The sequence below is a fragment of the Pelodiscus sinensis genome, chromosome 1 (assembly GCF_052426305.1).
Source record: "Pelodiscus sinensis isolate ZL-2025 chromosome 1, ASM5242630v1, whole genome shotgun sequence".
In the NCBI taxonomy this organism is placed as follows: Eukaryota; Metazoa; Chordata; order Testudines; family Trionychidae; genus Pelodiscus; species Pelodiscus sinensis.
In genome coordinates, this window is record NC_143052.1 from 356,613,914 (window position 1) to 356,626,851 (window position 12,938).

General features: G+C 49.3%; 1 protein-coding gene across 1 annotated transcript; it reads left to right on the forward strand.

Annotated features, from left to right (window-relative positions):
• Nucleotides 1-589: 589 nt before the first annotated feature.
• On the forward strand, nucleotides 590-1,537 carry LOC106732328 (olfactory receptor 52E4-like). The gene has a single exon (XM_014575846.3). The coding sequence runs from the start codon at nucleotides 590-592 to the stop codon at nucleotides 1,535-1,537; it is 948 nt and encodes a 315-aa protein (XP_014431332.3).
• The last annotated feature ends 11,401 nt before the right edge of the window (nucleotides 1,538-12,938 follow it).

A 12,938-nucleotide genomic window follows, 5' to 3' on the forward strand; every position in this document is an offset into this window, starting at 1 on the left:
TTGGCACCTGAATAGTGTTTGTGTTGCACACGGTTCGGTTCTATTGAGCTACCAGCAATGATGCCCAGGACTTGTCCCGAGGGGTGTTCTGGTTGGGATGTTTGCCCCTGGTACGTGTCTTCGTTTCGCATTTCCCCACGCTGAGATTTTTAGAAACAGGCTGAATTGTGAACTTACTAGAACAGGTTCTCTGTAGCTTGGGCACTACGGAACAAAGACGTGTAACGAGTATCCTCACTTGTGTTTCCTACTGGAGCCTATTCAGGTTTCCTGCATCACAGCATATTGGCACTCTTGACACATGGACAATCATAAAATGTGGAATGGGTGTTAGTAGCTTGTTCATACCTCACTTCTCTGAATAGTCAAAATGTCATTGGTCAGTGTGTGGAGAGTGACCAATACGCTCCACCCATGAGAACAGCCCCTAGCAGTGCATGTCGTGTCTCATACGAACATTGTCTCTCCATCCAGGCGTTTGTGCTGTAACCGTCACCTGAGACCCAGGATACATACAAGACATCAGAGGAATATTGATTTGAAGGTGATACTATTCTGCATCCAAGCTGGACACGTTCTCCCTTTCTCCATGTCAGATTCCAGCAGAAACAACTTCACCAACCCCTCCATCTTCATCCTGCAGGGCATCCCTGGCTTGGAGGCATCCCACATCTGGGTCTCCATCCCCTTCTGTGCCATGTACGTCATAGTAATGTTGGGGAACATCACCATCCTTTTCATTGTGAAGATGGAGCGGAGCCTCCATGAGCCCATGTACTATTTCCTCTGCATGCTGGCCGTCACCGACCTGGTGGTGTGTACGTCCATCCAGCCCAAAATGCTGAGCGTCTTTTGGTTTAATTCCAGGGAGATCGATTTCAGTGCCTGCCTCACCCAGATGTTCTTCATTCAGTGGTCTATACTGATGGAGTCTGGCTCACTCACGGCCATGGCTTATGATCGCTACGTGGCCATCTGTGATCCCCTGAGACATTCCATCATCCTGAAAAACTCCACTGTAGCCAAGATCAGCCTGGCCGTGCTGCTGCGTGGTGCCATACTTTCCTTGCCATTCCCCCTCCTGGCAAGGCAGTGGCCATATTGTAGAACCAACATCGTTCCTGAGCCGTACTGCTCACACATAGTTGTGGTGAGCCTGGCCTGCACTGACATTCGTGTCAGTAGTTACTACGGCCTCGTTGTCATATTCTGTGTGATGGGGCCGGATGCGATTTTTATTGCTTTGTCCTACACACAGATCCTCAGGACCATCTTCCACCTCCCCACAAAGGATTCCCGGTTCAAGACTTTTGGAACTTGCGGCTCTCACATCTGTGCCATCTTAGCCTTCTACATTTCCATGCTTTTCATCTCCTTCACGAACCGCTTTGGCCAGAATGTGCCCCGGCATTTCCAAGTTCTAATTTCCAACTTGTGTGCCTTGATGCCCCCCATGCTAAATCCCATCATCTATGGGGCGAGGACCAAACAGATCCGGGACAGGTTGCTCCGGCTCTTTACTCAAAAGGGTTCCTAAGAATTTCTAATGTTGCTCTGTGTCTGAGACTGAGATCAGAGAAGAGCTGATTGACGACATGGTGCTGGGCCCTGCTCTCTGAATTTGACTATAACGTGAAAGTGACATTGAACCCTGGGCTGGCCTTACTATGCTGTGTCCGTGGGACAAACCGTGCAATTGGTCTGTGCTCAACTCATTCACTCATGGAGTTTCCCACTTTCAAATTCCTGGTAACTTGAGCACTGAAGCCCCTTTCCCTGCCTCCTTTCTTCCCTTCAGATTCCCTTCAGGGTGGTCAAACACTGGAATAAATTGCCCAGGGAGGTTGTGGAATCCCCATCTCTGGAGATATTTCAGAGTAGGTTAGATAAATGTCTATCAGGGATGGTCTAGACAGTATTTGGTCCTGCCATGAGGGCAGGAGACTGGACTCGATGACTCTCGAGGTCCCTTCCAGTCCTAGTGTTCTATGATTCAGCTCTTCCCCCAAATCCTTCTGCTGTTGTTCTACCCTCTTTTCCCAAAACACCAACCCTGCTCTCTCCTCACTTCCCCACCCCCATCACTCACTGGATCACCTCCACCTCTGTACCTCGCCATCTTGATTCCGTCTGCTCCAGGGCTGGGACGGGAGCTGCTGCAGTCTGACCAGGAGCCTGGCCTGAGGGCCAGGAGGATGCAGCGCTGGAGCCGACACACTGGGCAGGAGCAGAGAGAGAAGCCAGGTCTCACGTACAACCCCAGTTAGAGATTGGGGGCAGGGCTGTGATGCAGAAAGGCAAGATTGTGCTTCGTACTGCGTGTGGGCCCTAACGCTCTGCTACAAAGCCATGAAAAATGAATTCAGTGTGTCATTTCCTTTTTTTAGTTTTTCAGTACCTCCCTGCTGGCGTCTATTACAGGGATGGTCCCTGCACTGGGTGTGGGCTGGGCGCCCTTTGGCATGAGCCAGGTTTTGTGAGGCAGGGCAGGGGATCAGCTGTGAAACTGGGAGAACAACAGCTGGGAGAGGCAGAAGAAGCAAGGAAGGAGAACATCACATTGGAGCAGCTGGGACACTCGTTTGAGTTGATGTCATGTCATCCTCTCCTACTGAGGCTACCTCTGCGGGGGATGGAACTCCACATAGTAACAAAAAATGGTCCATGGGGGATTCAAACATCAGAAATCTAAATAGCTGGGTTTGCGCTGAGTGGGAGAACCACTGGTGACTTTTGTGCCAGGTGCAAAGATTGTGGATCTCTTGTAACATCTAGATAGACATATGTGTGTTGCTGGGGAAGAGCTGGTGGTCATCATACATGGAAACACCAAGGACATAGGGAAGGAGAGGAGATAGGAGTTCCACAGACTGACTGTGTGCTGCATGAAGGAAAGCTTCCTTTTGTTTGTTTTAAGCCTGCTGCTTATTAATTTATTTTGGGGGCCCCTAGTTCTTATATTATGGGAATAAGTACATAATATTCCGTTATTCACTTTTTCCACAACAATCATGATTTTATAGACCTCTAACATATTTTCCTTAGTCTCCTCCTTTCTAATCTGAAAAGTTCCCTTCTAATTAATCTTTCCTCCTATGGCGGCAGTTCTAAAACCCTAATCATTTTTGTTGCCTTTTTCTGAACCTTTTCCAATGCCAATATACTTTTTATGAGATGAAGAGACCACACCTGTACCTGGTATTCAAGATGTGGGTGTACCATGGTTTTATATAGAGGCAATAAGATATTCTCTGTCTTATTCTATAGCCCTTTTTTAATGACTCCTAACATCCTGTTTGCTTTTTTGACTGCTGCAGCACACCGAGAGGATGTTTTCAGAGAACTATCCACAATGACTCCAAGATCTCTCTCTTGAGTAGTTGTAGCTAAATTAGGCCCCATCATATTATATGTATAGTTGCGGTTATTTTTTCCAATGTGCATTACTTTGTATTTATGAACATTAAAATTCTTTTGCCAGTCTGTTGCCCAATCACTTAGTTTGGTGAGATCTTTTTGAAGCTCTTCACAGTCTGCTTTGGTCTTAGCTACAGTACAACCTGTGCTATCACTACGTGGCCATCTGCCATCCCGTGAGACATTCCACCATCCTGACAAACTCCCTGGTGATGAAGATTGGCCTGGTCATTCTGTTATGTGGATGCATCCTTGCACTGCCCTATCCCTTCCTGGCGAGGCAGTGGCCATATTGCAGAACCAACATCATCCTCAGCACTCAGTGTGGGTATGTCTACACTACAAAGTTAGTTCGAACTAACGGACGTTAGTTCGAACTAACTTTAATAGGTGCTACACTAGCGCTCCGCTAGTTCGAATTTGAATCGAACTAGCGGAGCGCTTAGTTCGAACTAGGTAAACCTCATTTTATGAGGACTAACGCCTAGTTCGAACTAGCTAGTTCGAATTAAGGGGTGTGTAGCCCTTTAGTTCGAACTAGTGGGAGGCTAGCCCTCCCCAGGTTTCCCTGGTGGCCACTCTGGCCAACACCAGGGAAACTCTATGCCCCCCTCCCAGCCCCGGACCCCTTAAAGGGGCACGGGCTGGCTACGGTGCCCGTGCCAGGTGCAAGCCTGCCAGCACCCAGCTAGCAGACCCTGCACCTGGCACGGCACAGAGCCACCCACCCGATGCCCCCCAGCCCACCCCCTCTTGCCGGGACCAGGCTGGCGGCTCCCGGGAGCTTGCCCTGGACCGCAAGAGGCGGGCACCTTCCTGGGCTAGTGCGGACATCGTGGAACTCGTCCATGATCTCCGCACTAGGCACAGGAAAGTGGCCGTCTAGGGCAGGAGAGCTGCCAGCCTGGCCACCCAGGACCAGGTGTGCATGAAAATCAAGGGGGTCCACTGAGACCCCCGACACTGAGCCCTGAGCTTACAATGGCCGTCCTGGGTCAGACCAAAGGTCCATCTAGCCCAGTAGCCTGTCTGCCGACAGCGGCCAACCCTAGGGACCCTGGAGGGGATGGACCGAAGACAGTGACCAAGCCATTTGTCTCGTGCCATCCCTCTCCAGCCTTCCACAAACTTTGGGCAGGGACACCACTCCTACCCTCTGGCTAATAGGACTCCATGGCCCCAACCTCCATCACTTTATCTCACTTCCCTTTAAACTCTGTTCTAGTTCTAGCCTTCACAGCCTCCTGCAGCAAGGAGTTCCACAGGTTAACTATTTGCTTTGTCAAGAACAACAACTTTCTCTTACTAGTTTCAAGCCTGCTACCCATTCCTTTCCTTTGGTGTCCTCTAGTCCTTCTTTATGGGAACTCAGGAAGAACTTTTCTGAATGCACCCTCTCCACCCAACCCCTGTTTTAGAGACCTCTATCCTGTCCCCTCTCCGTCTCCTCTTTTCTAAGCTGAACAGTCCCAGTCTCTGTAGCCTTTCTTCATCTGGGACCTGTTCCCAACCCCTGATCATGTTAGTTGCCCTCCCCTCTCCCAGCCTCTCTCTTCCCCTCTCCCACCTCCTTTTCCCAGTCTCCCCCAGTTTTTTTCAATAAAGACAGAGTCAATGTTGGAAGAAACGTTATCTTTATTTTGTACATCAATAAGAAGGGGGGCTAGGGAAGGGTAAGTGGAAGGAGGTGAGGGAGGAATGGGGTACGAGCCCCCGATGGGGAGGACTGGGCTGGCTCTGAGGGCTTCTGGGGGTGGAAGCTCTCCTGCAGCCCCCCAATTACTCCCTCTCCCCAGATGGCAGCCTGTGGCAAGTGCAGCCGGGCTGATGGCCGAGTGGTGTGATGTGCCCAGTGTGGGCACTCAGGGCACTCCAAGCCAGAACTTCTTTGCAAGCGGGGCACCCCTTAGAACTGTGTGTCCAGGGTGGGGGTCGGGACCCTTTAAGCGCAGCCCTCGGCTAGCCTGAGACAGCATCTCCATGCTCTAAGTCCTCCTTTTATGCCCTGCCGGCACTGCTTCCGGCCATCCTTAAGCCCTGTTCAGAGTCCACTCAATGTGGACTTACTAGTTCGAACTAGCAAAACGCTAGTTCGAACTAATTTTTAGTTCTAGATGCGTTAGTTCGAACTAGCTTAGTTCGAATTATCTAATTCGAACTAAGTTACTTCGAACTAGCGCTGTAGTGTAGACGTACCCTGTGTTCCCCCAAAGAGGCCCCACTGGCTGTGACCGGTTGGTAGGTCTCTGGGTGGGAGGAGACGTGAAGTTGAGGAGTTCCCACCTCCCAGGAGTGGGAAGCTCACAAACCCCAACTAGTTCTGGAATTCACCTGGAGAGGATGGTAGCCGAGTTAGTCTGAACAGGATAAACTTAAAAAACAACAAGTTATCTGGTTACATTAGCAAAACATGTAGCCCACTTCTTCAGATGACTGAATTTTCTAAGTGTGTTCCCCCGTCATCTACGGTGTGAGGACCAAACGGATCCGGGACAGGCTGCTTCAGTTCTTTACTCATACAGGGACTAAAGATTTCTCCTGAGGCTGTGGATCTCAACCCACACTCCCTGGTGTGTTGGCTGGTGACATGGCGTTTTTTGGAGAAACAGTGACTTGCCAATCAAAGAAACTTTAAATTATTTGCTGACTTTATGGTTTTATCTCATCGTGACATATGGGGGAATCCATCTGGCATGTGAGTCGAAGCCCGGATGAGCCCTGTGTTGGTAGCAGCGCACTAGAAATAATAAATAATCATCTCCGTTTCATACAGAGAGAGGCTGTGACCGAGAGCGAGGAAGTGAGTTATCCGCTGTGACCCAGCGACTCCGTGGTAGAACTGGGATTGTTCCCTCCCAGCTCACTGGTCTCTGCTGATGCTTTATCTCTGTTGAAATGAGCCATTCTGAATGCTCAGCTGTAATTGCCTGAAGCCCCATTGATATTAGGGAAGATCCCCAGCCAATGGCAATGAAAATACCACAGTTCCGGGCTGTTCTCAACCATGAGAGAGACTAAGAAAGGGTATGTCTACACTACCCCCCTAGTTCGAACTAGGGGGGGTAATTTAGTCATACGGAGTTGCAAATGAAGCCCGGGATTTGAATTTCCCGGGCTTCATTTGCATAAATCCGGCCGGCGCCATTTTTAAATGCTAGCTAGGTTGGACTCCGTGCCGCGGCTACACGCGGCAAGGACTACCTAGTTCGGATTAGGCTTCCTAATCTGAACTAGCTGTACACCTCGTTCCATGTGTCACTGTGCCTCAGTGGGACACCGCTGAGGAAGCCAAATTCAGGACAAACTCCTGAGAAAAAGGACAGACTCTGGTGGTTGTTCCATCATTACATTATACCAAGTCGGTAACAAATATAGAATCCTAGAACACTAGAACTGGAAGGGACCTCAAGGTGTCATCAATCCATTCCCCTGACCTCATGGCAGGACCAAGCACTGTCTAGATCATCCCTGACAGGTGTCTGTCTGACCTGCTCTTAAATATCTCCAGAGAGGGAGATTCCACAACCTCCCTAGGCAACTTATTCCAGTGTTTAACCACCCTGACAGAAAGGAAGGGTTTTTTTTTCTACTGTCCAACCTAAACCTCCTTGCTGTAGTTTAAGCCCATTGCTTTTTGTCCTGTCAGAGGCAAAGGAGAACAAATTTTCTCCCTCCTCCTTCTAACACCCTTTTAGATACCTGAAACTGCTATCAAGTCTCCCCTCAGTCTTCTCTCTTCTAAACTAAACAAACCCAATTCCTTCAGCCTTCCCTCATAGTTCATGTTTTCTAGATCTTTCATCATTCTCGTTGCTCTTCTCTGGACCGTCTCCAATTTCTCCACATCTTTCTCAAAATGTGTAATATAGACATAGCCAAAGTTTTGCTTGCCATGGGCCTTACCTACCAGCTCTCTGAGTTTACTAAAATTTGCCTTCCTGAAATCCATTGTCTCTGTTCTGCTGTTCTACCTTAGAATCATAGAATCATAGAACTGGAAGAGACCTCAGAAGGTCAAGTCCAGCCCCCTGCTCTAGGCAGGACCAATTCCAACTAAATCAACCCAGCCAGGGCTTTGTTGAGCCGAGACTTAAACACCTCTAGGGATGGAGACTCCACTACTTCCCTAGGTAACCCATTACAGTGCTTCACCACCGTCCTAGTAAAATAGTTTTTCCTAATATCCAACCTGGACCTCTCCCACCACAACTTGAGACCATTGCTCCTTGTTCTGCCATCTGTCACTACTGAGAACAGCCTCTCTCCATCCTCTTTGGAACCTCCCTTCAGGAAGTTGAAGGCCGCTATCAAATCCCCCCTCACTCTTCACTTCTGCAGACTAAACAGACCCAACTACCTCAGCCTCTCCTCATAAGTCATATGCTCCAGACCCCTAATCCTTTTTGTAGTGGGGGGCCCAGAACTGGACACATTACTCCAGATGTGGCCTCACCAAAGCCGAATAAAGGGGAATGATGACATCTCTGGATCTGCTAGCAATGCTCTTCTTAATGCAACCTAATATGCCATTAGCCTTCTTGGCTACAAGGGCACACTGTTGATTCATATCCAGCTTATCTTCTACTGTAACCCCCAGGTCCTTTTCTGAAAAACTACTACTTAACTGGTTGGTCCCCAGCCTGTAACTATGCTTGGGATTCTTCCGTCCCAAGTGCAGGACTCTACACTTGTCCTTGTTGAACCTCATCAGATTTCTTGTGGCCCAATCCTCCAATTTGTCTAAGTCATTCTGTACCCTATCTCTGCCCTTAAGCGTATCTACCTCTCCCCCGAGCTTAGTGTCATCCGCAAACTTGCTGAGGGTGCAATCCATCCCCTCATCCAGATCATTAATAAAGATATTGAACAAAACTGGTCCTAGAACCGAACTTTGGGGCACTCCACTAGAAACCGACCGCCATCCTGACATCGAGCCATTGATCACTACCCGCTGGGCCCGTCCTTCTTGCCATCTTTCTATCCATCTTACCGTCTATTTATCCAATCCGCAATCCCTTAACTTGCTGGCAAGAATATTGTGGGAGACCGTATCAAAAGCCTTGCTAAAGTCAAGGTATATAACATCCACTGACTTCCCCATGTCCACCGAGCCAGTTACCTCATCATAGAAGCTAATCAGATTGGTCAGGTACGACTTGCCCTTTGTGAATCCATGCTGACTATTCCTAATCACTTTCCTCTCATCCAAGTGCCTCAATATGGATTCCTTAAGGATCCCTTCCATGATTTTTCCAGGAACCGAGGTAAGACTGACCGGCCTATAGTTCCCTGGATCATCCTTCTTCCCTTTTTTGAAGATGGGCACTACATTTGCCTTTTTCCAGTCATCCGGGATTTCTCCTGATCTCCATGACTTTTCAAAGATAATAGCCAAAGGCTCCACAATGACATTTGCCAAGTCCCTCAGTACCCTCGGATGCACTAAGTCTGGACCCATGGATTTATGTACGTTTAGCTTTTCTAAATAGTTCCTAACCTGTTCTTTATCCACCACGGGCTGTCCATCTTCATCCCATCTTGCATAACTTGGCGCAGAAGTCCAGGAGCTGACCTTGTCCGTGAATACAGAAGCAAAGAAAGCATTGAGTACTTCAGCTTTCCCCACATCATCTGTCACTAGGTTACCTCCTTCATCCATTAGGGGCCTGTAACGGGAGAGCCCGTCCTGCTCCCCGTCGTCTCTGCTTCCCCCCCTTCTACGTAGTCCCCCTCACCACTTGTGCTACCCCACTTCCCTCCTTCCTGTGCTGCGTGCCTCTCCTTCTGTGTTCCGTGCCTCCTTCCTCTGCTGTTCTCTCCTCCTCCTCTGTTCTTCCCTCCTCCTCCTTCTCCGCTCCTTCCTCCCTCTCCGCTCCTTCCTCCTCCGTTCGCTCTCTGTCTCCCTCCTTCCTCCTCCTTGCTCCTCCGTCCTCCCTTCCTGTCTTTCCCTGTTCCCCTTTTTTAAATCCCCCGCCGGCGTCCGGTCCTGGTGACGTAAGACGCCACGTCACCAGGCTCCTCCCCCGCCGTGCGTCCGGGTCTGGTGACGCCAGACGCCGCGTCACCAGGCTCTGCCCCCGCCTCACGTGGACGTCCTGACGTCTCCCCACCCCCGCCGCGCCGCCCGTTATCCAGGTCGCGGCAGAGGAGCAGGCCCTGCAGGATTGCCGCACTCCCTGGGTGGCGCCCAGGAGAGCCAGCGCGATCGCGGGCTGAGTGCGGGGCGGGCCGCCGGGTGGGGTGTGGGGGCGGCGCGACCCGTCACAGGGCCGCACACCCTCTCTGATCACCTTCTTCTTGTTAACATGCCTGTAGAAACCTTTCTTGTTATCCTTCACATCCTTAGCCAGTTGCAATTCCACTTGCTCTTTCGCCTTCCTGATAACCCCCCGGCATTCTCGAGCTATAACTTTAAACTCCTCCCTGGACATTTGTCCAAGTTTCCACTCTTTGTAAGCTTCCTTTTTGTACTTAAGTTCACCAAGGATTTTCCCTGTAAGCCAATCCGGTCTCCTACCATGTTTGTCTCTCTTGCTACGCGTCGGGATGGTTTCTTTCTGTGCCATCAATAAGGCTTCTTTAAAATACTGCCAGCTGTCCTGGACTCCTTTCCCCTTCATATTAGCATCCTAGGGGATTCTGCCCATCAGATCTCTGAGGGAGTCAAAATCTGCTTTTTTGAAGTCCAAGGTGTGTATTTTACTACTCTCTTTTCTTCCTTTGGTCAGGATCCTGAAATCTACCATCTCATGATCACTGCTTCCCAGGTTGTCACCCACCTCCACTTCCATTCTCGTTGCTCTTCTCTGGACCTTCTCCAATTTCTCCACATCTTTCTCAAAATGTGTAGTATAGACATAGCCAAAGTTTTGCTTGCCATGGGCCTTACCTACCAGCTCTCTGAGCTTACTAAAGTCTGCCTTCATGAAATCCATTGTCTCTGTTCTGCTGTTCTCCCTTCTACCATTCCTTACAATCATGAACTGTATGATTTCGTGATCCCTGTCACCCAAGCTGCCTTCCACTTTCAAATTCTCAACCAATATAAAATTGTGTCTCATGACACTGGTTAACTGGAATCCAAAATTTCAGTCTCCTGAGGCATCCCAACCCTGGGTACCCCACCTGGACACTGGACTGCAAGATGAGCAGTTACCAAATAGCAATTTCACCACCTCTAACGTTATCCTATAACTAGGAGTCACCAAATGAAAAGAATAGGTAGCAGGTTGAAAACAAACAAAAGGAAGTTTTTCTTCATGAGGTGCACTGTCAACCTGTGGAACTCCCTGCCAGAAGATGCAGTGAAGACCAGGACTTTAACAGAGATCAAAAAAGAGCTAGATGCATTCCTAAAGGTTAGGTCCATCAATATCTATTAGCCAGAATGGGTAGGAATAGTGTTCTTAGCCTCTGTTTGTCAGAGGCTGGGAATGGGTGACAAGGAGGGATCTCTTGATGGTTTCCTGTTCTGTTAACTCCCTCAGGGGTACCTGGTATTGGTCACTGTTGGCAGACAGGATACTGGGCTACATGGATCTTTGGTCTGTCCCAGTCTGGCTGTTTTTATTCTTTATTAATCAACTATAATTTGTAAGTATACACAGAGCAGCAAATTTCTCCGTACCTCAGCTGAGAGCTCAAGAGTTCTCGTCTTCCTTTGGGAGGGTCCCTTAATTGCTGTTTCCTGCTAAAGCTGGATATGTAGCCCAGAAGCCCAGACGTGGATAGAGACATTAACTAGAGTGTCTCCAGTCTCCAGGTTGGTTACATCCAGATGCTGCCTTGCCCCTAGAGGCTGAGTTAACCCCACAGAGATGACCCAGAGCTGTGTTATAAACCAGTGCACACCCCTGTGCCGGCTCTCGGCGCAGGACGCTGCTGCAGACGCTGGGCTGAGAGAGGTGCAGAACGCGGCTGCCTGTGGGGGAATCCCAGGGAAGACACGTCCCTCTCAACACTCACAGGTACCATCTCCTGCTGAGGAGCTGCCCTGCTCCACACACCCAGTGCAAGGTGGGGGTGATGGATGAGTGAGGAAGTCGGTCAGGAAATTAATCTCCTCCAGCATTATGGGCAAAATGTACCTCTTGGCTGATTCTCACCCCTGCCCCACCCCAGCAACTGGCCTCTAGCCACAAGGCAGCTGCCTTTCAGTGACTAGTAGCTCCCTCAGTACAAAGGATGTTAGTCAATGTACAACGCAAGGCTAGATTCTGAAGCGCTGGCCAGTATTTTGTTCAGCCACCATTGAGGGAAAACTCCTGTTGGAGTGAGACCTGAGGAAAGACCTCAGGGGCCAGCTGTGTGTGAATGCACAGACACAGTCATCTCTTCCCCTTGCATCTCAGTGATCTGCAGGTGAGCGGGGTGTTACCTGACATTTATCTGCTGGGAACTGGGGATGCGTTCAGGCTTCGCACTGGAATGGCTGTAAGGCTGTGCCCATCTTCGCTTGAGAAATTAGCCCAATTCTTATGTCTGAAATATTGAAACAATCTTTGAAAGTCAATGGAGACCCCCAGCATGGGAAATTCAAGTCCCAACACTTACATTATGGCAAACGTATAAGCAACTGAAAAGCTTGTCTCCCAGTGGAAGAGTCCAATGGCTCTATCTGAAAGTGGTGACCCTAGGCCCATATACAATGACCAATCCATTTGTGAATCCCACTACGCTACTTTCTTTGCTCCAGTAATGTCTGTGGCCGGGAGTTGCACAGGACATACTTCCTCATTTTTCCCCTCCATGAACATGTTGTATGTTCAGACTTTTCCGTGAAATGTAAGGTTCCCTTGTTTGTAGGTTGTGAGGCAAAATGGCTGGTCTACATTCGTCATTGGCAGAGTCATAAATTTTAAGTTCTGAAGGGTTCATGAGATAATTCTGTCAGACTTCTTTTGTAACACAGGGCATTGAATTTCACCCTGTTATTTCTCTATTGACCCCCAATGTGTTCTGTTTGACTAAGGCCTGGTCCACCCTAGGTTAGTAACTCATAGAATCCTAAATCCTAATCCAGTTTTACATGGGTCAGCTTGTCTGACCCTCTGCCAAAATGCAGGATTTGTGGTGCCTGAATCAGTAGAGACAGGTGGCTCTCTACCATCCTGTGGACAGCAAAAGAGCTTCCACGATCTCTAAAGGCATCTGGCTCTGTCCTGCAGTCCCTAAGGACAGGATTTTTCTTCCCTGAGATTTATTCTTCATCAGCTCTGCTGCAGTTTGACCCATCACCTCTTGTGCTGCCCTCTGTGGCGAGAGAGAACAACGTCTCTGCATGTTTGTTTCATGGCAGCCTTGCAAGTCTCTGAAGATCACCCTCATCAATCTGCTCTTTTCCAACTTAAATGGACCCCGTTCCTTCAGGTAGCAACTAGGATTGAAATTCCATCCCTTTTCACATCTTTGCCCCTTAACTCTGGATCCTTTACAACTGCTCTACCTCCTTCCTATAGATGACGAGTGCCCTATCCCCTAGGCCACAGGGGAAACTGCCCCACCACCTTACCGTCAGGGTG

Bases quoted from the DNA above. Each gene is read 5' to 3' on its own strand.
- LOC106732328 (XM_014575846.3), top strand. From the start codon at position 590: ATGTCAGATTCCAGCAGAAACAACTTCACCAACCCCTCCATCTTCATC.